This window comes from Grampus griseus (genome assembly GCF_964374135.1).
Source record: "Grampus griseus genome assembly, chromosome: 12".
Classification (NCBI taxonomy): domain Eukaryota; kingdom Metazoa; phylum Chordata; class Mammalia; order Artiodactyla; family Delphinidae; genus Grampus; species Grampus griseus.
The window spans coordinates 33,899,132-33,924,851 of NC_139006.1; the positions used below are offsets into that span (position 1 = coordinate 33,899,132).

Here is a 25,720-nt window from a genome sequence, read left to right on the forward strand (position 1 = left end):
TGAATTGGGAGATTCGGATTGACATATACACACTATGATATATAAAATAGATAACTAATGAGAACCTACTGTATAGCACAGGGAACTTTGCTTAATGCTCTGTGGTGACCTAAACGGGAAGGAAATCCAAAAAACAGGGAATATATGTATACATATAGCTGATTCACTTCGTTGTATGGCAGAAACTAACACAACATTGTAAAGCAACCATACCCCAATTTAAGAAAAAAAAAGAATAAAAGGCGGAAGAGCAGGACGTCGATGGTAGGTGCCACAGCTATTATTTAGCCATTGAGGGTTTTAGATCATCTGCCCCCCTCACCAGGAAGTCACTGAATGTGTTGCTTTAATTTATAATCACAAATTAATCTATTTTCCTTTTTCAAAGACGAGAGAGTAGAAGAGACGTAAGATTTTCCCTAGAAAGGGCCAGGGTATTAAGTCATTTATCTGGCCTTAGCCAGAAAGTTAGATGGAGCATTTAGAAATGTTTATGATTATTTATTGCCCTTTTTTCATGACCTTATTTGCCTATATCACAGAGAAAAAGATCAAGATTTCAATATCCTTTTAAAAATATTGAGTAAAGAAGGACCAAAGTTAACTTACTTATTCTTGACGTAATTTATTACTCTCTATGAAAATATAAGTGCTTGCCACTAGGCTGAAAATAGCCCACTTAAATTGCAGTAAAAATCACACTGTGCATGTTTAACTTACAAAAATGATCATCAGTTACATCATTTAACAAATTTATCATTAATGGCCTTAAAAACCCTCTTTGTTTGCTCTGCGTGTCCTCAGGCAACATCATCTTACATGAAATGCCATTCACAGATTAAAGATAATTACATAAATATTGAATACATGATCTCAAATAATCTTCAACATTTTGGAGTAAATATGTATAATTCATGTTTTCAGCTCTTGCCAGCTCCACATTTAGCAAAAAAAATCCACCCAAGACCTAGAAGCTTCAGAAGGAAAGGTTGAAGCATTATTTCATATTATTTTATGTATTGAGATACAGGTAATCATAAAACTTAGTATGTGACCATAATCCAACTGGTTTGCTATTTTTGTCTTTTATTTTTAAGTCTATATTTAAAAGGCAAAAATGTCTTCAATGGGACCTGTTTTATCCAGAGAAACTTTCTCATGCAATGGATTTTTCCACCTAAATTAGTTTGTGCCACAGTTTTGCTGAAAACATGTATTTAATCTTTCTGGATCCCTCTTTGCCACAGCCTACTCTTGGTATCGTAACTTCATACAAAAAAAAGTGGTCCCAAGGTATTTTATGCTAAAATTTCCTTTATATTAGTGTCCTCAGTGGGCAAGTTTCGATTTACAGGTTCTTCCTGAACCACAGGTATCATGAGTCCTGCTTTTCCTTTTTGTCTCTTCAGGCGTCATTTTCTTTCTCTCCTTCAAACAGTTTGTCCTCAGTCTGGACATCCTGTAGTCAGCAGGCCAGGCAAACTCCCAGATTTTAACTCCAAGGCAGGGAGAACTTTGAGAGGTGAGATATTCATTGGTGGGTCGTGGAGAGGCAGAAGTGGAAGGCTAATGGGTAGCAAAAGGCACATTCACCTGTATGCCTCCTGCCTCACCTTGAAAACCACTGGTCCCTAAAATGCCTGAGAGATGGTCCCTTCCTTCCTTCCTTGGCCCTTCCCTTGTCACACAGTCCTGTTCTCACTCAGTAGATGTGACTTGAACCACAGGATGGACCACCCTGGGAAGTTTTGCATTGATGCGTTAATTCACTGACTAAATGCTTTACTGAGTTCCCACCACCAGCCAAGCACTTTGCTGGCCACTGGATGCGAAAAACATAGTCTCTACCCTCAAGAAGCCCCTAATTTAGTAGACTAACCAAGTTCAAAAGATTCCAGCGATTAAAACCTCCCATCAGTTTTCCCGAGCAATTAATCCAGAAACTGAGAGACGAGGAGGAGAAAAGGAGCTTCATAAAAAACATGCTTAGAGATTTTCGTCAGGCGCTCCCACACACAGTATGTCCCATGGAACAGACGAGTCCTGACCCCACAAAACGCCGTGCTTTTCTTCATTAGGCCACATGTGGGTGTTTCATTCTGTTTTTTTAATTAAACCAATTATCTCTCCCCATCTGAATATCTGAAATGACGTTTGTGATACGTTTGGAAAGTCACATTGGCTTTTCCGGACAGCTCTCCGTATGACAATTTTTGTATTGTGGGAAGTTTAAAAAAAAAAAAATCTGTCTGTCAGGAGAACTGCATTCAACTACTGAAGAACTCTCTCTGTTAGGGTCCAAAGAAAGTACTCTGCCCAGTAGAACAGCAGCCTCTGGTACTACAGCGCGGGGAAGGGTTGGAATGACCTGATTTCCCACAGGTGGATCTGTAGGGCGCCTTCTCTCCCAGGCAGACATGACCCTTAGGTTCAGGCCCTTCATGTCCTCAGGAACATTTCAAGAGCCTTTCCTTTGGCCATCTTGCCATCACTTGTAAATATTTACCAGAAACTTTTAAACCAGCAAAAGGAGATGCCCTGTTATTCACATTAGCCAATTCAAGCTTATTTGTTCTTCATCAGCTCCCAGTCTGTTGACAGGAAGCTCTTAATTCTCTGATGACAGAAATACACGGGCAGATTTTCTCGACAGCTCTGATTTATTTGCCACACCATTAGTTTTTCCAACTCTAATTACCACGGTGGGATTGTTTGCTGTAATTGTTACCACGGAATTCTAATGGGAAAGTATGTGACAGAAGATACAGAGATATATCCTAAAGTTATAAGGTGCCAGTAGCCTCTTTTATTTATGTTTTTCACTCACATTTATGGGGTGCTTACTGTGTGTCTATGTGGCCCACCTAGTACAAGGTAGGGAGATGTAACGGATGTAATGGTGGCTAAGAGGTAAGCTAGCCTCAGGGAGCTTGAGCTAGCAGGGAAAGCATGAGACAAAGCATTCCAGAGGAGCTGGAGAGTGTGCAGTAGATGCCCTGCGAGCACAGAGGGGAACTAATTCTCTCTGCAGGGGGCGGATCCGCAAAAGCTTCCCAGATTAAGTGAGCCCTTCCCGTCTGCTAGCTTGACGATTAACATACGGTTAAGAATAAAAGGAGAGCAGCAGGGGAAAGATAGTTATTGGAATCCTGGAGGGAGGGGCAGTTTTTCTCCCAAGTCACTTAAAAATAGTTCAGCATTTTTATACGTTCTTTTCCGGGTTTACTAGTTTTCACCCCTACTGTCTCTCCTACAGGACTGGCATGGGCTTTCCCGGCCTACGGAGGTAACAGGGCTTTTCCAACAATGCATTAAAGCTGCTTTTAGGGAGAGTCATGAGTTCTGCCAGAAAACCAACTCAGTAGCAGACACACGTGGAAAGAGAGCAATGTCTATCGACCAAGTGAAGCGCTAACCATTGTCCCCCTCTCCTTCACTCCCCCAGGTCCTTGCGGGAGACGGGTCTGGAACCTAACCACCGGGTGTCCATGACCCCCGTGGTTGCGCCCCATCAGCGATGAAAGGGTTATCGGGCAGCCGCAGCCATCACCACGGAGTCACCTGCGATTCGGCCTGTGACTCGCTGTCGCACCACGCAGACCGCAAGCCATACCTGCTGAGCCCGGTGGAGCACCACCCGGCCGACCACCCCTACTACACTCAGCGTACCTCCTTCCAGGCCGAGTGCGTGGGCCCCTTCAGCGACCCGCTGGCCAGCAGCACCTTCCCGCGCCGGCACTACACCTCGCAGCAGGAGCTGAAGGACGAGTGCGCCCTGGTGCCTCGCACCCTGGCCACCAAGGCCAACCGCATCCCCGCCAACCTCCTGGACCAGTTTGAGAGGCAGCTGCCTCTCAACAGGGATGGCTACCACACATTGCAGTACAAGCGCACGGCCGTGGAGCACCGCAGCGATAGCCCCGGCCGCATCCGCCACCTGGTCCACTCGGTCCAGAAACTCTTCACCAAATCGCACTCCCTGGAGGGGCCGTCCAAGGGCAGCGTCAACGGGGGCAAGGCCAGCCCCGACGAGACGCAGACCGTGAGGTACGGCAAGCGCAGCAAGAGCAAGGAGCGCCGCCCCGAGCCCAAGCCCCGCAACAACGCTTCCCCGGGCTGGTGGAGCTCCGAAGACAACCTCGACGGCGACATGTGCATCTACCACGCCCCCTCGGGCGTGATGACCATGGGCAGGTGCCCCGACCGCTCGGCCTCCCAGTACTTCATGGAGGCCTACAACACCATCAGCGAGCAGGCTGTGAAGGCCTCCCGGAGTAACAACGATGTCAAGTGCACCACCTGTGCCAACCTGCCCGTCACCCTAGACGCGCCGCTGCTGAAGAAGAGCGCCTGGTCCTCCACGCTGACCGTGAGTCGAGCCCGAGAGGTTTACCAGAAAGCCTCGGTTAACATGGACCAGGCCATGGTGAAGTCAGAGTCGTGTCAACAGGAACGTTCCTGCCAGTACCTTCAGGTACCATTTATGTGGAGGGATGGATGCTTACGTGTTGTACCTGCTGATTGTGTGGTATTTCCTCCTGGGTCCTAGTCTTGGCTCTACTATGAATTACCTATATGAACCTGAGCGAATTACTTAGCATTTCTGGGGCGGAGGGCTCCTGTCAGGAAACAAGCCTGCTAGCAACCTCATCCAGTTATCTTGAGATACTAGATATAAAAGTGCTTTGAAAAGCACGCCTACCTAAAGGCAAGAAGTTATTAATGTTTTGTGTTCCTCTTTTGTCCGAAGGATCGTGGGATAGGGAGGAGAGAAAAGGGGAGTTTACACAGAATTTTAAAATAAATCCACCTTTTTACAAAAGTCAACAATGATCTTTGGAATTCTGGAAAGAGTTTAATTAGATCTATTCAGTTTTTTAAAATTATTATTATTATTTTAAATGCTGTCTGAAGCTATTAGTTTGGAAAAATTAATCTACCTCTTCACCACTGCAATTTTCATACCACCACCAACACTAATCACACTCCTACCCAAGTTCCCACCCCCCAGAGCCCAGGGAATTGGGGTGATGCCCTACGCCCTGAGGAGGTGGAGATGGAGACAGTCTGGGGACCTGACAGGCACAGCTCCAGAGACCCGGGACAACAGAGAAGAGGAGGAAAAGAAGGGGAAGCATCTGCACAATAAAATACAATTAGTGTCAGAATGTAAATCCCACACACGTACAGACCCAAGGCCGCTCCTCCCCTTCCAGGGTCTCCTATTTTTCCTACTGTCCTCCAATCCACTTAAAACAGATTTCACCTGGATAATAATATCAGGGGAAGAGTCTTTTTCTTCCCTACCTCCTCCTTCTAGTATTGTCATTTTTCCCAAGACACAACCTTCCATAAGAGGGATCCTCATAGTTTTCCTTTTCAAAGTGTCTTTCTCTGCCCTCCCTTGCTATCCTCATCTTTTTAAAAAAGGTTTCACTGAACTATAAAATCATGACATAATCATTTCCCACTCTTAAGAATAAATGCAAGGAAAAAAGTCTTCCACCAAGACATTCATCTTGTTGCTCTCTTTGGATTTCTTCTGACAAAGCTGACTCCCTTGGGAATGCCTCCACCAAGCCCTGAACATATTGCAGTCACTGGACAGTCAATGGCAGTCACTGGACAAGGACAGTGCCAGGGCCCATTCCCAGAGTTCAGAAGAGGCCACTATTGTGTGGATAGTTTTCACAAACAACACAGTATTTCCTACTGAAGGTGGCATCGTTTAATTTACTGTAAGCTTGTTACATGTGTTAATTAAGTCATCAAGAACCACTAACAGAATTTTAGAGCTAAAGGGATCATCGAATCCAACCTTTTCATTCATTTAGCATGTAAAAATCTAGACTCAAAGAAAGGTAGAGGCCAAGTGGGTCATACTGTTAGTATGTGGCAGAGGTAGGGCCAGAACCCAAGTCTCTTAACTTATAGAAAAGACCAATACAAGCGTTACAACTGAAAGCTTTAGCAATTCTTTAAGCACATAAATCTCATCCGCTATTGAGAATAAAGTATTTTGATAAAACATCTGTCTTGAAGAAAGGATGTGTAATGAGATAGAAAACCTAGGATACATTTTTGTCTATGAAGGTTTTGTGACTAGCGGCAAAAACAAAACATTCAATTTTTTAAAAAAAACTTGAACTTTAATAAGTAGTGATGAGATTGGATAAGAAATATCTAATTTAAAAGGATACTGTACCTGGATCTAGGACCAGCCTTTGTTAGTCACAAAATGCTTTCATGATACTAGCATAATTGCCTGCTTCCTACCTTAAGTTCATTTTCCTTTCCTTTTTATAACCTTTTTGAAGTTAAAAGCTCAAGTAGTGGTGAAAAGTGGAAGGATAAGGAAAGGAAGAAGGAAAATGATATTAACTGAAAATCTACTATGTACCAGATACTGCAGCAAACATTTTCACATTTGTTATTTCATTTAATCCTCATAATAGTCCTGAGAGCTACAGATAATAACTCTCAGTTTTTGCAAGAGAGGAAACCAAGGCTTAGAAATATCAATTGTCATAATGCTATGTGGCCAGTAAGTTGTAGAACTGAGTTTTAGACTTAGATCTATCTGATGCAAAATAGCTCTTTCCAAAACACCCCAGCACAACTCCGGAATCAAGGACATGAAATGGTGAGCAAGGAGGAAAACAAATCTTTAAAGTAAACGTATTATTATTCAAGTTCTTCAGTAAAATAAGAGAAAGCTTGAAGATTTAAGTATGGGATTTAGTATAGTAGCATTATTGGATCTCATAAAGATTTGGAAATTCTATTTTCAAATTGTTTGCCTTCTTTTACGCTAGTTTTTTTTTTAACATGTTTATTGGAGTATAATTGCTTTACAATGTTGTGTTAGTTTCTGCTGTATAACAAAGTGAATCAGCTATACGTATACATATATCCCCATATCCCCTCCCTCTTGCGTCTCCCTCCCACCTCCCTATCCCACCCCTCTAGGTGGTCACAAAGCACCAAGCTGATCTCCCTGTGCTATGAGGCTGCTTCCCACTTAAGCTAGTTGTTTTTAATGAAATATTTGAGGCTTACAGAAAGATATCAAGAAAAAAATAAATACCCATTTATACATCACCCAGCTAGAGAAATAAAACATTAATTACAATGGATCACACAGGTATCCTCCTCAATCCCATTTCCTTCCCTTCCTCCCGAGAGTAATAGCTAATCTGACTTGATACCAGAAGCACCTTTGTCTTTAATTCTGGAGTTACTGAAAGACTGAAAAAATTGTAATATTTTCTGTTCTTCATTGAGCAATAATTAACTCTAAGACACGCTAGTTCAACACTTGCAATATAAACTGAGCTCCAAGTCATGTCTTCTTTAGCAAATATTGACATTTATTGAGCTCCTATTCTGTGCAAGACTTTCAAACTGAAAAAAAAATCCTGTATTTCAAAGTGGGGACATAGTATGTTTAATAAATAAACTAAATGTAGAGCAGTGTGTGCTTCCCAACCAGTGCGCTGAGATGAAGAGCTCATATAAAGAAAGGGAGGAAGAAGCTGGACATTCACAAGGGGAGAGAGGAGATGGGAAACTCCTAAGAACTGGATGTCCTTCCAGCTCTCTTCTTGCTTTATAGGGAAGGGAGAATCTATGTCCTGCAGAAGCTCCCCTTAGGAAGATAGGTTTAGCCAGTCCCTGTCAGCTCCTATAGAATAATTTCATTTATAAGCTCATTCTTAGAAGCAAATTTGGGAACAAATAGGTTCTTTTTTTTTTCCAGTTGTATTGCTTTAATTATCAACTAATATTGAAACTGGATGTACAAATGTGTTTGATTTCAATGTCACAAAGTTTAGTGGACAAAGCATTGAACTTTAAATAAGAGGGTCTATGTTTTAGTTCCTATTTGCCGCTAACTAGTTGGTGATCACTCACTAATGATAGGGCTTAGAACCATCATTTCAGCTCTCCGGGTCTCCTTCTTCTACTATAAAGTAAGGCACTTGGTCAAGAAGGCCTGGGATCTCAGTCCACATCTTCAAACTCCTAAGTTACATATGCAGAGCACTAATTACAGCCATTTTCAAGAGCTGTAAAGCCTGGAGCTACCATTTAATACATGCTTAAAGTAGATGCTTTTCCGATGTTATCTAATTTGCTCTCTGAAACTCTATGAGGTATTTTATAGTTGAAGAAACTGAGATTTAGTAAATTAGATTAAGTCACTTGCCCAAGGATACACAGCTAGTACATGGCAACACAGAGAGTCAAACCTGATTTGTCTGCCTTCAAAGCCTGGATGTCTCCATTTACACCTGATCCCTACCCCTTCCAAATATAAAACAGAGGGAGGAAGCGACATATCCTATATACCTATTATGTTCCAGAAGTCATACAACAGCTCAGTTAGTACCCAAAACACCTTTGTAAAATTAGTATTACTATTTACTCCAATTTTATGGATGACAAAACTGAGGCACAAAAGCTGAAATCATTTGTCCAAGAACTCACGGATAGTCACTGGGAGAGCTAAAACTTGACTGTGGGTCTGAGTCTGTAATGTGCTTCAGAAATAGAAATAAATGCATTTTTTTCGTTTTAATATTTGTTTTATTCTGTAGCAAATGTATGCATTCATTGGACCTCCTCTGGGTGCACACAGTTAAGAATGCACGTCCATGAAATGTGACCCATCTCAGATGAGCAATGGAATGGCTGGAATGTCCCGAATTTAATTTGACTGAGCATAGGTTAATATTCACCAATACTGGAATTCTAAATACTAAAAAGTTCTGATCTGCTCTTTGTAGAATTATCACTTAGAAATCATTTCACTTAGGCCATTGCCACGATTATACAGAACATGAGACGTCTGTAGGTATTGGGTCTCCGTCTGACATTGATTTAAAAATAAAATACTGTAGCTTGAAATCATTGCAAGTTCCAGTTAATACAGTCAATTGGTGAGATGTGCTTCCTCACAAGCTGTTTGTAGTTAATTTTAAAAAGACTCCCTTTTTTTTTTTTTCCAATATTGTTATTTTTAAATGTCAAGAATCAGATGTCTGCTGTTTAGAACTACTGTACCGCTGCCAGTGACTTTCTGTATCAGGATTTGGAGCAGAGACATGGATTTGAAGACATTGAAAGTGTTTAATTCTCAGTTGAGATGTGGTTGGCTTTTGTATATTTGGAATAGAGCATTTATGGCACACCTCAGGGTAAGTGCTCATCGTTAAGTAAAATAAAATAGGAAGGGGGTCAAAGGAGTCAAGGGAGTTTGGGTTGTTGATTTGTTTTCGCTTTAAGAAAGCAGGATTCTTGGTTCCGTATATGCCTCTTTACGTAAAGTGAGTGTTGAGTGACTGGCATAATAAGCTATTCAGAAGAGCAAGATTTTAGATCTCCAACTGTTAGCCTTAAAAAAAAAAAATCCCTTCAAATGCGTGTATTTTGCATTCATCCAGCAGCAGACACAGGAAAAAGGAAACAAAGCTCTTCGGTAAAAGTAGAGAGAGAGACACAGAGAGAGAGGGAGAGAGAGGGAGAGAGAGAGCGCGCGCACAAGACGGACAAGAAAGCAGGCACCCTCAGAGATGCAATTTTAGGAGAGCAAAATGATCGATCTTTTTAAGGCTGAGTGGGTTTCTTCAGTTTGTGTGCAAGTTTCAAGAAATGGAAGGACTGACCAGGTCTGAGTACAACTCTTTTATTACTTTGTATTTGGTGATAGTGTGTTGTTTGTTTAGGTGGGAGGGGTTTTTTGTGTGTGGGGGGGGAGTTTTTGTTATTTTATTTTTTCTCTAAATGATGGCTAGCACAACTGAAAGGGCTAAAATCTGATGTGTGTACAGATGGTAAGAAAACAGGTAGAGACATCAGATACCTACACATCTGTATCTGCAAGAGGCTGCGTAGAATCTTTAACTGAGAGAGGATCTAAGGTGCTAGATGCCATGAGAGGACATTGTGCGTCTTAATGGTTGAAATGTGATCCGTTGTTTTCCATGGCAAGAATCCTGAATGCTTACTGTTCCTTTGCAAAAGTAAAATTTCTGGATGGTTTGCGTTTCTGTGGATTTTCTTGTGGCTTTTTTTCCCCTGTTGGTTAAATAAGACTCCACAAAAGATCACTGAAGAATCATTCATAACAAGCATGAACCCAGAGTTATTTTTTCAATGCAGGTACAACTATTTTTCAAAATTTTGTTCAAAATTATGTCAGCCTTTGCCCAGTGGGGTTTTCTTTCCCCAGCTGAGGTTTTCCTTCCTCTTATTTTAGAACAATTTAAATGATGTTAAATCAGTTTTTAAAAAACTACTTTATGTGAAATGTGTGACAGTGCTGAGCAGTTCTGCTAGTGACTTTGGTTACTGTGATGTTTCCTTGCTGCCTTTTATACAAAAAAAGAGTTAACCACATTGACGATTTTCTTTATTTTCAATTTAAATTGCCTTAATAATCCGGCAAAAAGTGTCAAGATTCTTGAATCTATTTCCTATTTGGCTTGTACAATCTTCTCTCTATTTTTTCCCTGATATCTTAGTAGAGATGTCCCTCTTTCTTAATAGAAAAATGAGGTTACTTCTGCCTGATCCTACTTTGAATGTAGAATCAGTGATTCTGGTAATTCTCTCTCTGATTCTCTATAATTCTCTCTGTTACTCAGATCCCAGTATTGGGCAGGGGAGACAATTGGCAAAATATTCTGAGAAAGCAGGGGTCCAGAAAGAGTCAGTGGTAGTAAAAGAAAGATGAAACATCCTTCCTGAAAGTTGTTAAACTTTATTATTCTTGGTCTGCAGTTTCATTATGCTAAAGACATTTTCAGCTATACCAAAAGTGCTTGGTTAGCCCCAATCAAAGGTTTCATGGCACAGACTTTCAGATCCCACAGAGTCCAATCTACTCATGGAAGGTATAGCATTGCTTAGCACAGAGTAAAAAAAGAAAAACCAGCTTTGGATCACTTAGTGGCCAGTGGACTTTATCTCCTCTTTCTCCATTCTCCTTAGAGGACAGTTTGCTTGGTTGAAAATTAAATACAAGAGCCCAGGGTAAATATTTACCATTCAGTAAAGAAGCATTCACCCATAATCTCTGGTCCATTTGAGATCATGCCTTTACATGACCTAACACAGACGTGATTTGTGAATGGTAGAACACATTGGTTTTTTGCTTACGGTTTTATAGGGGTCACTAAAATATATATGCAGTATGGCCAGCTGGCTTTGACTCGGTGGTTAGACTAGGTTTTTTACCATTTTAGTTTTAAATTCAAAAGCAACAACCTCTCTTGGTGGACTACTGTGCTCATTGGTGAGTTGAATCATGGAAAAATTCCATCTTTATTGTTCCAAACAGCTGAAATCAGAAACTTCATACGGTTCAAACTGTAGTACTCTAACAGTCAGATTTTTTTCTGTCATTTGCCAGGATAGCTTGGTAGAGAAAAAAAAACTTGGCCTTTTCAGGTCAAATCAGGTTACTATTACTGAAATCCATAAGGAGTTATAAGACCTTACTATGATTTATGTTACTCATTTGAAACTTTGAATCCGTACGTTTTCCCGTTGGATAAAAATAACATGCATTTGGGACTTCACAACAACGGTTCACTTATCTGCTTCTAAAAACCATCTCGCCTCATCCCCAACCAGCAGGCTGTGTCCCTAGCTGCTAGGACACAGGGAAAAATCGTTTTACTCAAGTTTTGTAAATGCATATTTAAGTGTTTTAATAAATTCTTGGACAGAAACCACGGTAACGGGGGGGGGGGGCTTTAATTTTTTTCAGTGAATGATTTATTCTCCTTCAGCCCAATCCTGTTTGTAATTAAAAGGTAAAGATAAAGAGCTAATTACTGTAAACAATTAGCAAAGGTAAAGGAGAGAATAGAGTGTAAGGAGAGGCCCACCAGCTCATTCCTTCATTTGCCGTGACCAATTTCTTACTTATATTGTTTAACACTTTTATTTCTTGGGGAACACTCATATGACCAAGGAATGACCTCTTCTGGTTCTCTGATCTTTTAAGTTTAATATAAACGATTATCTTGTAAAAAAAAATTGGTTTTTTCCATCTGTTAAAGGTTAGCAATATTCCCTGCCTTGTTTCCATTTCTAAAATAGACTTCTAATTACACTCACAAAATGGGCTTTCTAGGTAAGTATACCTTTTCTTTCATGTACATTGCCACTCTTCTCTATCAGTTGGAGCTTCTACTCCTTGTTCTCCCAGAATTTGGAAACTTCCTACAAAATTCAGACTTGTGCTATCACAGAGCTGTCGAGGAAGCAGAGTTATGTGGAGTCTAGAGTTACTGTATGTTGTACGCATGTGTCCAGGTCCATATATACACGTTACATCTGCACAGGCATTCCTGTACCCGTACTTCTAAAATATGCATTTATACTTATGCTTTCTTTCACATCTGATTCATGACGTAAGATCTGTTTCAAACGTACCATTTCACAAAGTCCACGAAAGAAGAATGACTATAAAGTGGGGAAACAGACTTTTCATAGATCCTGCTAAAAAAACACCTTGCCTTGCTTTTAAAGCGATTATTTTAAATCTCAGACCACTAGTATGAACCAGCTAGGGGGGGTCCTGCTTCCTTAGTGTAAGGATCAATTCCTTTCAAACAAAGAGACATCCGGCAACAATGAAAGGAAATGACTTCTGTTCCTCTCATTTTTTTTAACCACTGTTAATTATATACTTGCAGGATTGTCAAACTCCTCGCTGATTACACTCTCCAAGTCTCTCAAACTTTAAGGTGTGTAATTAAAGAAGCAGGCAGGCTTTATTTTGTTTTTCAGAAAAATGATGGTTTCAGCGTTCCTGAACCTCCTCATTGCAAGGCCATCCGCGATACCTTCTCATTCACAAACTCTTCCCTGGAAGGTGGGCGTAGCATCTTTCCACCTACCTATTTCTCACCTAATAATCCCCTTACAGAACAACTGTTTGAGATTATTTAGTCCAACCTACTCTCTCTAAAAGTGGGAAAAATAAACCCTAAGGAAATACCTTGACTGACAAAGGTGAGTCATCTCATCAGTGGCAGGCTGAGACTAGCACACTAACTGCCCAGCTACAGCCCCGTTCTTTTTCCCACTATGTCTTTCACATCTATGAAAACTTTTAAGGCTCTTTTCAAAGACGAACTCATCCTTTCTTACTCCATCCATTTAAGGCAGTGGGGTCAAGGTACAAGGAGGCAAAGAACTGATCTGAAAATGAGATTTGAAGCATGGTTTTGGCTTAAAAGGTTCACAAGAGATGAAGACAGTTGTTAACGAAATAATGACCTGAAGTTCGTAATTCTGGGGTTACAAATGGCAGGTACGATTTTTAACTTCTAAGTAAAAGAAATGGGTCTGTTTCTCCTGTTATCCCTGTCGATCCCTCCTGCATCCCAATGGTTTTATTATAAGGAAACCCTGTACCGACGGAGGACAAAGTGAGCAAAATTGCTCCAAGTTCGGGTGTGTAATCTCTAGTCATTACACTCAGAGCCCTGGGACTGGATTGTGAGGATGACATACTTCTTTCTGGCATCTTCCACTATCTTGGCAGCCAGCTCCTCTCACCTCTCACCTCACTTTCCTAGGATAAAAATTATTAACATAGCTGTAACAATATTTTTCAAAGCAGTGTGTGTGTGTGTGTGTGTGTGTGTGTGTGTAATATGTGACACATAGGACATGCTATATTGGGATAATGGGAACAAATATATTAAATCAGGGTAAGTCTAGAAAATGTGAAACAAATAATGCATAGGAGATATCAAAGGCTACAGGTTGATCTCTTGGTTATTGCTTTTGAAATTCAAAAGTGAGACCATAGAAGATCTAGCTCTAAAGTTGAAAATGCTGTATGAAACGTTATATAGTGGCATCCGTGAGGGTAAAAATTGAGCACAATACTACATTCGTCTGCAGGCGTAGTCATGTATGTGTGTGGCCACTTGCTCTATCATTGAATATTTAGGGCAATAGTTCCTTAACTTTGTGTGTGCAAGAACCACCTTGAGGGTGTCTATAAAATGAGGATTTGTGGCATCGATCCAAGAGATTCTGATTCTGTAGATCGGGGATGAGTCCAGTACAGAGATCAATGTCAGGACCGCACTTGAACCTGATGCTAGGGAGCTATCAGACTAGATTCATAACTGTATTTACTGAAGGGGGCAGTAGAGTCTAACAGATGAAAACATTGGCTTTACTATCACTACTGACCTCCCACATGACTTTGGGCTCCCTCTACTTAGTACTTCCATTTCTATATCCGCAAAATGGGCATAATGATATGACTCTTGTGTTTGTTAAGGTCTCAGAAAAATATTTCATTTCAAATTGGGGAAAGAAGTGAAAACTATAATGTGAAATGTTTTGAGTTTACAAATCCTCAGATGTTAGCATGCTTCACTGCTTCTTCACGTGTTTCATATGCCACTTTTTCTGTTACATTTTGCCTGATCGAACTTTCGTTACACCAAGGTTAGCCTGAACACATCCGATTCTGGGAAAGGAAAGCAGTCTCCCAATGTCGGGTGACAAGTCTTCATCACAATGTAGATTTAAGGCTTCCTCACCCCATGTGCCAACTAAACACATAAAGCTTTTGTCTGCAGATGAAAAGATCACAAAGGGTCAATCTTTTGATAGCTCAGCTTCTGTGGGTCAGGTTTTCCCCCACGGCTCGATATTTGCTAATGGAACACAATTTTTCTGGCCTCCTCAAGCTTTCGTGTGTGTTTAGACAAAACCTGCTTTTGTTTTCAGATCCTAAGTCTGTCAAGACCTGCTGCCTTATTCCAGGCAGCTTTGGGAAGTCCACAGGGCAAGTCTAATTAAGAGCAACAGCTATGGGGCTATCCACTCACCTCCTTTCTTGGGTCTCTGTTGAGTGTTTCTACCAAGGCAGCTTCAAGGCGTGGGAGTTCTTCCACCGCTGCTGGCGGATGACAATAGGTCCTTGTCCATCACTCTTTTTTGCTCCTGTCTAAAGTCCCTGATCACTCCTGTTCATTCTCAGACGCCAGCCCCATCACAGGCCACCTGCTGGCCCCGGCTGTACTACAGACATCAGTCTGACTGGCGGCCCCCAGCAGTAAATACATACAGAGAGACGCCCCTTTTAAGTCCCTTAAAGGATCCCGACTACTTGTAATCCTTGGATAATTCATTTTTTTCTTCTTCTTCTTCTCTCCTAACTAGTAGAAGTTCAGCTGGCTTTTCGGTAACTCAGGGGGTGTCAGTGCAAGTTACTGTCATTTGTTTGCAAATGAACCTGAGCTTTCTGAAAATGATTCCCCTGTAAAATCTTCCCCCCGTCACACTCCTCCAGGCTTCTCGTGGATTTGACATTGTTTCCTGTTCTCCCACCTCTTGGATGTATTTCATGGCACGCTGAGCAGACACTTTTAGTCAAAAACGCCTATAAATAGCTGATTTTCCTGCTTGCTGCCTTCTCTCTAAGGCTTTCACAAAGGAGGTGAACAAAGCCACTAGAAACAAGAACTCTCTGTGACGGCTGTGCGGTGACGCTTATGAAAAATCCGATCTACAGGCCATCAATTACCGTGTGGGTCCCTTTGCCATATTTGACTTAGGCAATCACTGCCCAGTAAGAGAAACATTTTATTTCACGCCAGCTGATCTCATGAGCTGAACAATCAATCAAAAATGTCTCAGATGAGCTTTCCTGCTTCTTTAAAAACGTTTATTTTGACTTTCACGCTGCTTTAAAAAAAAAAAAAATCCCAAAGCCAACAGCTGTTTCTTAGATTCTATTGGTAAATCTAGGTGACCAATTCCTATGGCTATTCTGTGATAGGAAATGTGAAACTACTTCCACGTTCCTCCTCCAAACTGGCCTTGCTTATAGAGTTTCACTGTCTGGCCTGTCTTTGCTCTGTCTCCTATGTCACCCATCATCAGCTCCCCCAAATCTCCCAGGGTGGTGTCATGGAACTCCCTGGAAGACTGCACTCAGCTAGGCAAGGCCATAATACCAGCCTTCACTTACCTCACTGAAATGACCCTTAGAAATCAGACACATGACATTAATTATACTCGTTCCCTTCCTCCACACCTTACTGAGCAAAGGAGAATCGGGCTTAGCTATTTTATTCTATAATTTGGAATTCTATAATTCTATAATTCTATTATAGAATTTGGAAACTCTCCCAAAACCATGTTTACAGCTGAGGAAACTGAGGCCTGGAGAGATTAACCAGCATCCCCTTGGCTCTTCAGTTGTAGAGAGGGGGGTGGGTGTCTTCCTCAGTCCTCTCACCCCACCTGTTAGCGGTCCTCTATCATGGAGCATGAGATCGTCATTGATCTTGGTGTTCTGTCTACTCAAAAAGTTCTGCCACCAGCCCTGCTCCCTGCTTTTTCCACTCTAGGCACTGGGTCTAATGTGGTTTTGGTTTAGTCTGTTGCTAAGGTTTCTAGAAAGTACATCTCGTTAAGGCTTTCCTCTTTGTGAACTGAACACGCACAGTCAACACAAGTATGGGAAAGAACTTCAAAGGACAGTTAGCTCAGTGCTTTTGACATTTTTAACCATGGAATTCCTTGTTCATACAAAGCAGAATATATTAAACAGAAAGCAGTCCCCACTCTGTATTCATGGGTTCTGCAGATGGAAAATATTAGAAAAATAAATAAATTTCAGAAAGTTCCAAAACGGAAGCTTGAATTTGCCTTGTGCCAGCAGCTACTTCCGTAGCATTTCCATTGCATTTACAACTATTTTCAGAGCATTTACACTGTATTAGGTATTATAAGTAATCTAGAGATGATTTAAAGTACACGAAGATATGCATAGGTTATATGCAAATACTGCACCATTTCAAAGAAGGGACTTGAGCATCCTGGGTACCAAGAGATGACTGCAGTGCTCACACTGAAGCAAGACTAGGAGAATTCAAATCCAAATCCCCTTCCCTCCCATCCACTGCCCTGCATCCAAGTTTCCCTGAAGGGGGGGGGGCTTCTAAAGCACAGTCTGAAATTTGTTGCCCATTCCTTAAGCGGATCTTAGCTAAGGAAGAGTTTAATGATTGGTGGGGGGGGCGGGAGGAGACACAGGGATGGGAGGGACCAGGATGGGGCAGAGGAGGGGAGTCTGTATCCACTCTTGATAAACCAACTCTTGACAAGTCAGAAAAATCAGAAAACCCTGATGAAGTCCAAAAGATGTCAGTTAACTGTCCCAAGCTTGGTAAATTGAATCGGCAGCTCTCCCAGGCTGCAGTCCAGCTGCCCTGTCTTTCCTGAAAACGACAACTGATCATGGGTGCCAAGAGTTCCTGATTGGCTCACAGTATGAAAGCACTTCCTGACTCCAACAGACAAGTTCTTATGTCACCTTCATTCCTTTTCCTCAGCTGTGACCCAGAGAGAGGGACTGACTTTTCTATGAGCAGGCAGGCCTTTCAGCCCCAGGCCAGTGCTCAGCCCGTACACCATACTGAACACTTCCCCATCTTCATCACACGCTTGATGTGCTTACATGGGGTAATGAACGATGGCAATAATAATAAGTCAATGATGAAGGAGAAGAAGGAGAAAAAAGGGAGAAAAAGAAGGACTATAATTTATTGAGAAATTTCAATAGGCCTATGCTTAACATATATTGTCCCTATTTCTGGAAGTTACTAGGGTAGCGGTTCACACCCTCATTTTATACAAAATGGAGGTAATTAATTTGCCCAAGATTATATTGCTGGTAAGTGACAGAATGGAGATTTAAACCTTGATCCGTCTGATTCCACAACCTGTTCACTTCCCATCGTACCATGCTGCCTCTGCTTGGTAAATATTCCCTCTGATCTTTTCCTGACGAATTGTTTCTCAATGAGAGTTTATTTTTAATGACAATTTTTTAAATGATTAACTATAATTAAAAAACAGATTCTACCTCTATGATTAGGTGTAGTTTGGAAAGTGGCCATGTTAGAAAGTAACATATGAGATTCATTTGCAAAGTCAGATGTATAATGTAAATTGGAGTAGAACAGTATCGTTCCACATAACTGGAAAATTACATCTCAGCCTATGAAAGAACCATCACTCAAAGCTGTTGTGCTTATTCTCTTTTCAGTGAGAAACAATACAGTTTATCCCTTGAGACTGCCAACCTGATTATAGTTATAATGTTATTAAAACACCATAAGGTTATGTCCCAATTAGAACTGTCTGCCCATTTAATATCCTTTGCTTGTATTAATTTGGGGATGTTTTCTTCTACAAGAATTAACTTCGCTGAAACGGTGAGGAAGGAAACGAGGAATCCCCAAACCCAATTTCTCTATAACAGTGTGACTTTATACTTTTGTCCTATGGGGATACCAGATAGTTATCTCCAAGGCATGTTTTGAGCCAGAATTCTGCTGGGTGCGTGAGCTCCACACATCCCAAATTGTTAACTAAATATTTGGGGAGTTCACAAACTTTACTATTCGTTAAAATGATCACAGGTCCAAAGGAAAAGATATGTTTCCCTAAAGGTCAACCTTTAGAATGCTTCTTAATTACTTATATAACTGAATCAAGTAAGCCATGTAATTAATACCCAGTGCAGAGGACTCACGTGTATCAGTTGAAGGTGGCCGGGGGCTACAGATATCCAATAAATAGTGCTGTTAGGGAATGTTAGCAGAGTTTAAACTAAATTTCTATAATAGATCATACAGAACACTCAGGCTTTTGAAATCCATCAGGATAAAAGGTACCACACTCAGTTATGAATCTGGAAGGCGTGGAGAACTTAATATCCTACTTTTCAGCTCATGTTGGACTTTTCCTCATGTACATGTCTCTCATCACAGAGAATTCAGTGTTGTAGCAAGCCCTTATTTAATGCCCTCCCCCTTTGCTTAAGCCCAGATGAAGTTCGTTTAAAGTAATGGATACAGTCTTAATGTTTCCACAGCCTCCACTTTCTCTTGGTTCAATATTTTATAAAATATCCCCACGCCTAAGAAGGAAATGTTAATTATTCACTTCACAGGGACAGGTAAGTAACTAAGAAATGAAAGAACTCACTAAAATTAAACAAGGCCAATTTCATCTCATTGATGTTTTTGAACACTGTACTTCTCAGAGTCAACCAGCGATGATTTCACCCAACTGTCATAATATGTAGTCTCTTCGCGCTATCTACATCGTGAGTGTATAATGAAAAATTCTGTTAAATCATTTACGAGGACAGCCTTCTCAACATCTTTCATTCAACCAAGATTTATTTAGCACCTGTTTGACCCACACTGAACTCTGGGAGAGGTGACTGCATAAACGTGGGAAAGGGAAAGACCAGTGTGCGGAAAGGCGACCAGGCTTCCCGCCCCGGAGGCAGTGGGGCTGCCCAGGCCCTGAGAAGAAATCTTTGCGCAGACAGCAAACCTGCTGTGGGGAAACCATCCTAGCGTCCACGTAGCATCGTGTGCTCGTCCAGCAGCAGGCCAGTAGGATGGGACCACCACACTGTGCCCCCAGAGGACTGAGATGCCGCTGGGGCACCCATGGTTCACAGGCACGAGAAGAGCAGAGGGACAGCAAATCGGGAGAGAACCCCAGGGAATAACAGATGGGTTTATCACACCAAAACCCAACTGTATCCCCAGCTCATACCCCTGAGGGGGCAACTGTTAGGTAGGAAGATACTTCCTAACAAAGCCATCGGATCCCAGGCAAGGTGAAGACCTTCTCGTTATTAAAAATATGTAACGAGAGGCTGGCTGAACATGTCAGGGACAGAGCGAAGGAAATTTCCCTATTTGGGGAAATGAGGGCAGGTGGCCCCCAGCGTTCCTTTCAAATCAAAAAGTCTCAGCACACAGTGCTGTGCAATATGGTAGCCACCAGCCACGTGTGGCTATTTAAATTTACATTAATTCAAGTGAAATAAAAGGAAAGATTCAGCCCCTCGGTCACCATAGCCACATTTCTAGTACTCAGTAGTCACATGTGACTGGCGTTTACCATATTGAACAACAAAGATATAAAACCTGCCCGTCACTACAGAAAGTTCTAGTGGACTGCGTGGTTCTAGCTGTTTCTTGTCTATTTTAATATATTGAGTTCTACTAGATTTGGGCTTTGCCCCAAGAAGGTAACATCGTGTTGTGATGTCCCAGCGCTTAGAGGTGTCAGAACCAGGTGGCGCCCGGGTGACAGCTGCCGTGGGAATGCCTGTTTTCCGCCACCTACTCACGACAATGGCATCAAATAAACCACTTCACCACTCATATCTTCTAATTCTTCCTTTAGAAAAATATCTTGCCGAGTTATCGTGAAGAGTAAATTCTTTAAAGTACCTAGCGTTCAAAAAGCACAACTAACTTTTGACTAGAAACACAAGAACGAGCCTGGGATTTTGCCCAGATTCTCACCCACCATTTTTCAGGACTTGCCATGCCCGGGGCCTTGCTCTGGGCGCAGAACGCGCAGTGTTTCCCTGGATCTTCCCATCCGCCCTGGCGCTGGCCCCTCCAAGGAGCCTGCTCAGCTCCCACTCTGCCTTTTGTACCCGACTGACCATGAGCTGCCCGGGCAGTACCCAGCACAGCACTTCCATTCACACTCTGAGCTTTGGGCCGAAGCTCTCGCTCGGACAGTAACCCTCACGTGTGATTCTCATTTATGAAAGAGGGCTGCCAAAATTTTCTCCTACTCACAGTGATTTGTAAATTACAACGTTGTGGCACCTCTGGGAGCTGCCGCTGGGTGCCAGTGGATTCAGAAGTTGGCGATGCATGGTATTATCTGCTACAGCCAGCCGCACGGCTGGTGCCAGTCAGACGGGCCCCCCTCCCCCGACAACAGGTACCGTTTGCACGTTACCTGAGGCACTCCCGCATCCCTCACCTTCTCCTGCCTTTGACCAAATGGCAAGAGCTTTCTAGAGAGGCCCTTGGAGTATTCACTACGGGTTATTTGGGGGCAGTGTTTACTTCAGCCCTATTCACTGAGAAGAGTGGGCACCTTCCTGCTGCCCATGAAAAAAATCAATGTACCAATGGATGGGTGTCAATGAGAGACTTAGCACACCATTCTGAGTTGGAAATAAGAGTCACCTGCTTAGATAAGAGGCAGTAATCTCATGGACTAATAACCAGCATGTACGTTGTAGTCTTCTGTTTTAACGTAACCGGTATTACCAAAAACATGCCGTCTGGCCACATTTGTTTACTTTCCAAACGTCAAAAGCCGTATTTTCTCACATTGTTCTCTGAAACCAAGTGTTCTTTGGCCAACTTTGAGGACTAGAAAGAGATTGCTTCAGCCCCACAAGCCAGAAAAATGCCATTGGTGGCAGGCCAGTTGGAAAGCTTGCTTTCCAGAATAGGCCTTTCTAGAAAAGCTTACAAGCCAGGGCTCCCTAATACAGACCCTCAGAGGAAGAGGGTTTCCAGGCCTGGAGCATCTTGGGAAGGTTACTTATGATGCCGGGGCTGCCCAGAAGCAGAAGTGACGAGCTTGCACATCTGACTGACTTTGGAAGTAACCCTACCTTGAGAAGACCGTTGGATGGGGTGGAGGAGAACTCAGATGCAGGAAGGCAGGGCACACCCATCCACCTAATTCAGTGCTCTTAGCCTGTGACTGTGGACAGATAGGACACGTAGTCCCCAAGAATGGCCTCTAGGGGGTCGTGAACTCGTGAATTTAACAGTTGAGGAGGGGGTTGTTTGTGTTCATCCTGTTCTGGAGAAAAGTCCTTAGCTTTTAGCATGTCCCCAAAAGACATAAAGGGCTACTAACAAGTTTAAATTATGATATCCTTAAAATTAGCTAGCTTTTCCCCCAGATGATCCAGCAATCCCACTCCTGGGCATAAATCTGGAGAAAAACGTAATTCAAAAAGACACACACACCCCAATGTTCACAGCAGCACTGTTTACAATAGCCAAGACATGGAAGCAACCTAAATGTCCATCCACAGATGAATGGATAAAGAAGATGTGGTACATATATACAATGGAATATTACTCAGCCATAAAAAAGAATGAAATAATGCCATTTGCGGCAATATGGATGGACCCTAGAGATGATCATACTAAGTGAAGTCAGACAGAGAAAGACAAACATCATATGATACCACATATGTGGAATCTAAAAAAAGGATACAAATGAACTTATTTATAAAACAGAAATAGACTCACAGAGATAGAAAGAAAGCTTATGGTTGTCAAAGGGGACAGGGGGAGAGGGATAAATTAAGAGTTTGGGATTAAAATATACACACTACCATATGTAAAATTGATAACCAACAAGGACCTAGTGTATAGCACAGGGAACTAATACTCCATATCTTGTAATAACCTATAGTGGAAGACAATGTAAAAAAAAGACTAGATAGATATAACTGAATCACTTTACTGTACACCTGAAACTAACACAACGTTGTAAACCAACTATATTTCAAGAAAAAAAATTTTTAATTAGCTTTTTCCTTAAAAAGTTGAAGTTGATGACTTTCCTTCTTCCTTGTAACATCTCATTAGAAAAGCCTTTTGGGTTACAACCTTAGAATACTTTGAGGAATGGGGAATTTTTCAAGAATTATTATTGTGGGTGCCTATTACCTGAAATAGATAGATACTGAGATGGAACTTGGAGATCCTGTTACAAAGTAAAGTGTGTGATAGGATTTATCGTAAAGGAGCTCTTCCTGAGTGATCAATTCAAGTAACAAAAAGTGAGGTTCTGCTGTGTACAAGGGCTGAGGCTGAGATGAGAGGGGAATTCAAAGATATGTAAAATAGCTCATACTCTTAGAGAGTCTGTAGTCTAGTGGGACACTGGGTGGTTAGATAAATAGAATACAAGGCAAAGTAAGAAGCAGTATGAAGATACCTGAACAAGGAATATGGAGGTTGATAGGAAGAAAAATTCCAACCTGGGGTTTAGGAAAGGGAGGATAAAGAAGAAACGTTTCCCCATTTGAAACACTATGTCTCTGAAGCTTTGGTATCATTTCTTTGGAAGCACATTGGTAGGGATTTCTCTTAGCTTTTGCCCATTTTTACTAATCTCTCAGTAATTTAGCTCTGTATCTCCCATGCCTGACTTAGTGCCTAACAAACACCATTTATGTATGGATGGATGGATGGATGGACAGATGGGTGATGGATAGGTGGGTGGATAGGTGAGTAGGTGGATGGATGGATGAATTAATAGGCAAGTGGGTGGGTGGGTGAGTGGATTGATGGATGGATGGATGGATGGATGGATCACAGGCAGGAGAGAGGAAAGGCACAGAGAGAGGGAGAGAAGAAGAAATAGAATTCACAACATCATAGTAGTTATTTCACCAGCCAGCTCAGTTCAGAGTCTTGTGGGAGAGGAGTTTAGAAATGTCAACATCTCCATGGATCAGAAGTCTGGGCACAGTCTAGCTCAGCTGAGTGGCGTGCTCAAGGCCTTCCAAGGCTGAAATGAAGATATCAGCTGGGCTGGGCTCTCATCTGCAGGCTCTGGGGAAGATTCTACTTCCAAATGAATTTAGGCAGAGAGCGGAATTCAGTTCCCCGCGGCTGTACAACTGAGGTCCTTTCATCTGCAAGCCACCAAACGTCATATCAAACCTTTGATCGTGCTTTAAATCCCTCTGACTCTCTCTGCCACATCTCTCTGACTTTCTCTTCTGCCCTCAGCCAGGAGAAAACTCTTCTTTTACTTTTTAATTTTATTTTATTATGGTAACATAGACATAACATAGACATAACACCCCTCTTCTTTTAAGGGCTCCTGTGATTACAGTGGGTCCCCCCAGATTAATCCAGTATAATCGACCTATTTTAAGATCACCGATCAGTAACGTTACTGACATCCGCAAAGTCCCTTTCGCCGTGAACCAGAACATATTCACGGGTGTGACAGCAGGGGTTAGACATCATGGGAGTCAAAATTATGTCTACCATAATAGTTAACAACAGAGTGCATATAAATAGTAAATTGGTGAGGAGGGCACTTTTAGTGACAGTCATGCCATTCAAAGGCATGCAGTCAGTTTTAGGAAGATAAAGTACAGCTTTGGATCCAAACAGCTGTGTTCAAACCCTGTGTTTTACAGATTAGGCAACTCTGAGTGAGTTATTTAACCTCTCTCTGCCATGGGCTCCTCCTTTGTAATATGGTGGTAATAACAATTCCTATCATGTAAGGGTCTTGAGAGGATTAAATGGGTGAATGTAATATAAAAGATGTAGAACAACGCTTGGAAAGGGAGCATTATATATTATATAATGCCTCAAGAAATGCTATGATTATTACTATTAAGTGTGAAAACATGGCGGTACCAACATGAACTGAAACAAGGCAGATTTAAGAGACATTGCAGAAGTTACCGTTAGAGGACACAATTTCGTTTAGTCAGGCTTTTGAGGAAGTGAAATCCTACAGCATCTGTACTCGTTTCCTATTGCTGCTATAACAAGTAACTGCAAATCTAATGATTTAAACACAAATTTATTATCTTACAGCTCTGGGGATCAGAAGTCTGAAATGGGTCTCACTGAGCTAAAATCATATCAGCAGGGCTGTGTCCCTTCTGGAGGCTCTAGGGGAAAATGCATTTTCTTGCCAATTTTCCAGCTTCTAGAGGCTGCCTGTATTCCTTGACGCCTGGCTCCCCCTTCATCTTCGGAGCCGGCAATCGTATCACTCTAATCTCTGCTTCTGTGGTCATGTCGTCTTCTCTGACTTTCCTGACTCCCTCTTTCACTTACAAAGACCCCTGTAATCACACTGGGTTCATCTGGACAATCCAGGATAATCTCCCATCTCAAAATCATTAACTTAATCACCTCTGCAAAGTCCCTTTTGCCACGTAAGGTAACACTGTCACAGTTTCCCTGGCTTAAAACGTGGGCATCTTTGGTGAGCCATTATGCCACCTGCCACAGAATCTACCATCTCATCTGTGATATGCTTTTTTTAACCTAATCATTTTTGAAACTTTGTATGAAAAGTGTGTGAAATCATCTGCCCAGAGCATATCAGCTAAATGAGATCAATGTACACATTCAGTGGTCCTGGAGACTTCTTTCACACAGAGATGGACTAAAAAGGCATCAATTTCTGCGTTTGTTAGATTATTTTAAACTATTTGACTATTTAGACTATTTAAACTATGTTAGTCTATTTTAAGCCATTTTAAACTATTGGGTCTAGATTCCTCTTTGCCTATGTGTTATATATTTGCTGCTTTTTTAAAATTTAGAATGTTTAATATTCACTTAAACTTACACTAAAATGCCAATTCTTCATATCACTTGAAGACATCTTTCCAATATCTATATGTAAATACATACATTTTACACATTTGCAATTAACATGTTGCATGTATTTTTGCCTTTTTTTGTACATAATATAATTTTTAAATCAAATACTTGTGAGCATTAACTACATGTCAGGTACTCTGTTAAAGACTGGGCATACAAAGTTGAAAAATACAACTTCTACACTCAAGAATTTCTTACCATAGTGGGAGAGAGGAGGGATGCTGATGGTAAGAATTTTTTTGTTTTAATTTTTATTGGAGTATAATTGCTTTACAATGTTGTGTTAGTTTCTGCTGTACCATGAAGTGAATCAGCTATATGTATGCATATATCCCCTCCCTCCTGGATCTCCTTCCCACCCCACCCCCCATCCCACCCATCTAGGTCATCGCAGAGCACCGAGCTGAGCTCCCTGTGCTATACAGCAGGTT

At 41.7% G+C, this 25,720-nt stretch overlaps 1 protein-coding gene across 13 annotated transcripts in view; it reads left to right on the top strand.

The window, feature by feature from the left end:
• Positions 1-3,471: 3,471 nt before the first annotated feature.
• Positions 3,472-25,720, top strand: part of DLGAP1 (DLG associated protein 1) — a gene marked incomplete at both ends in the record, with an annotated part of 320,454 nt that continues 298,205 nt past the window's right edge. For 5 of the 13 annotated variants that reach the window (XM_082668378.1, XM_082668380.1, XM_082668381.1 and 2 more), the window contains one exon: positions 9,108-9,200. In XM_082668378.1, the coding sequence (XP_082524504.1) occupies positions 9,108-9,200 (93 nt within the window). Of the gene's footprint in view, positions 4,475-9,107; positions 9,201-9,596; positions 9,672-25,720 lie in introns of those variants that run through there. The other 8 variants (XM_082668379.1, XM_082668382.1, XM_082668383.1 and 5 more) reach the window with 4 other exon arrangements.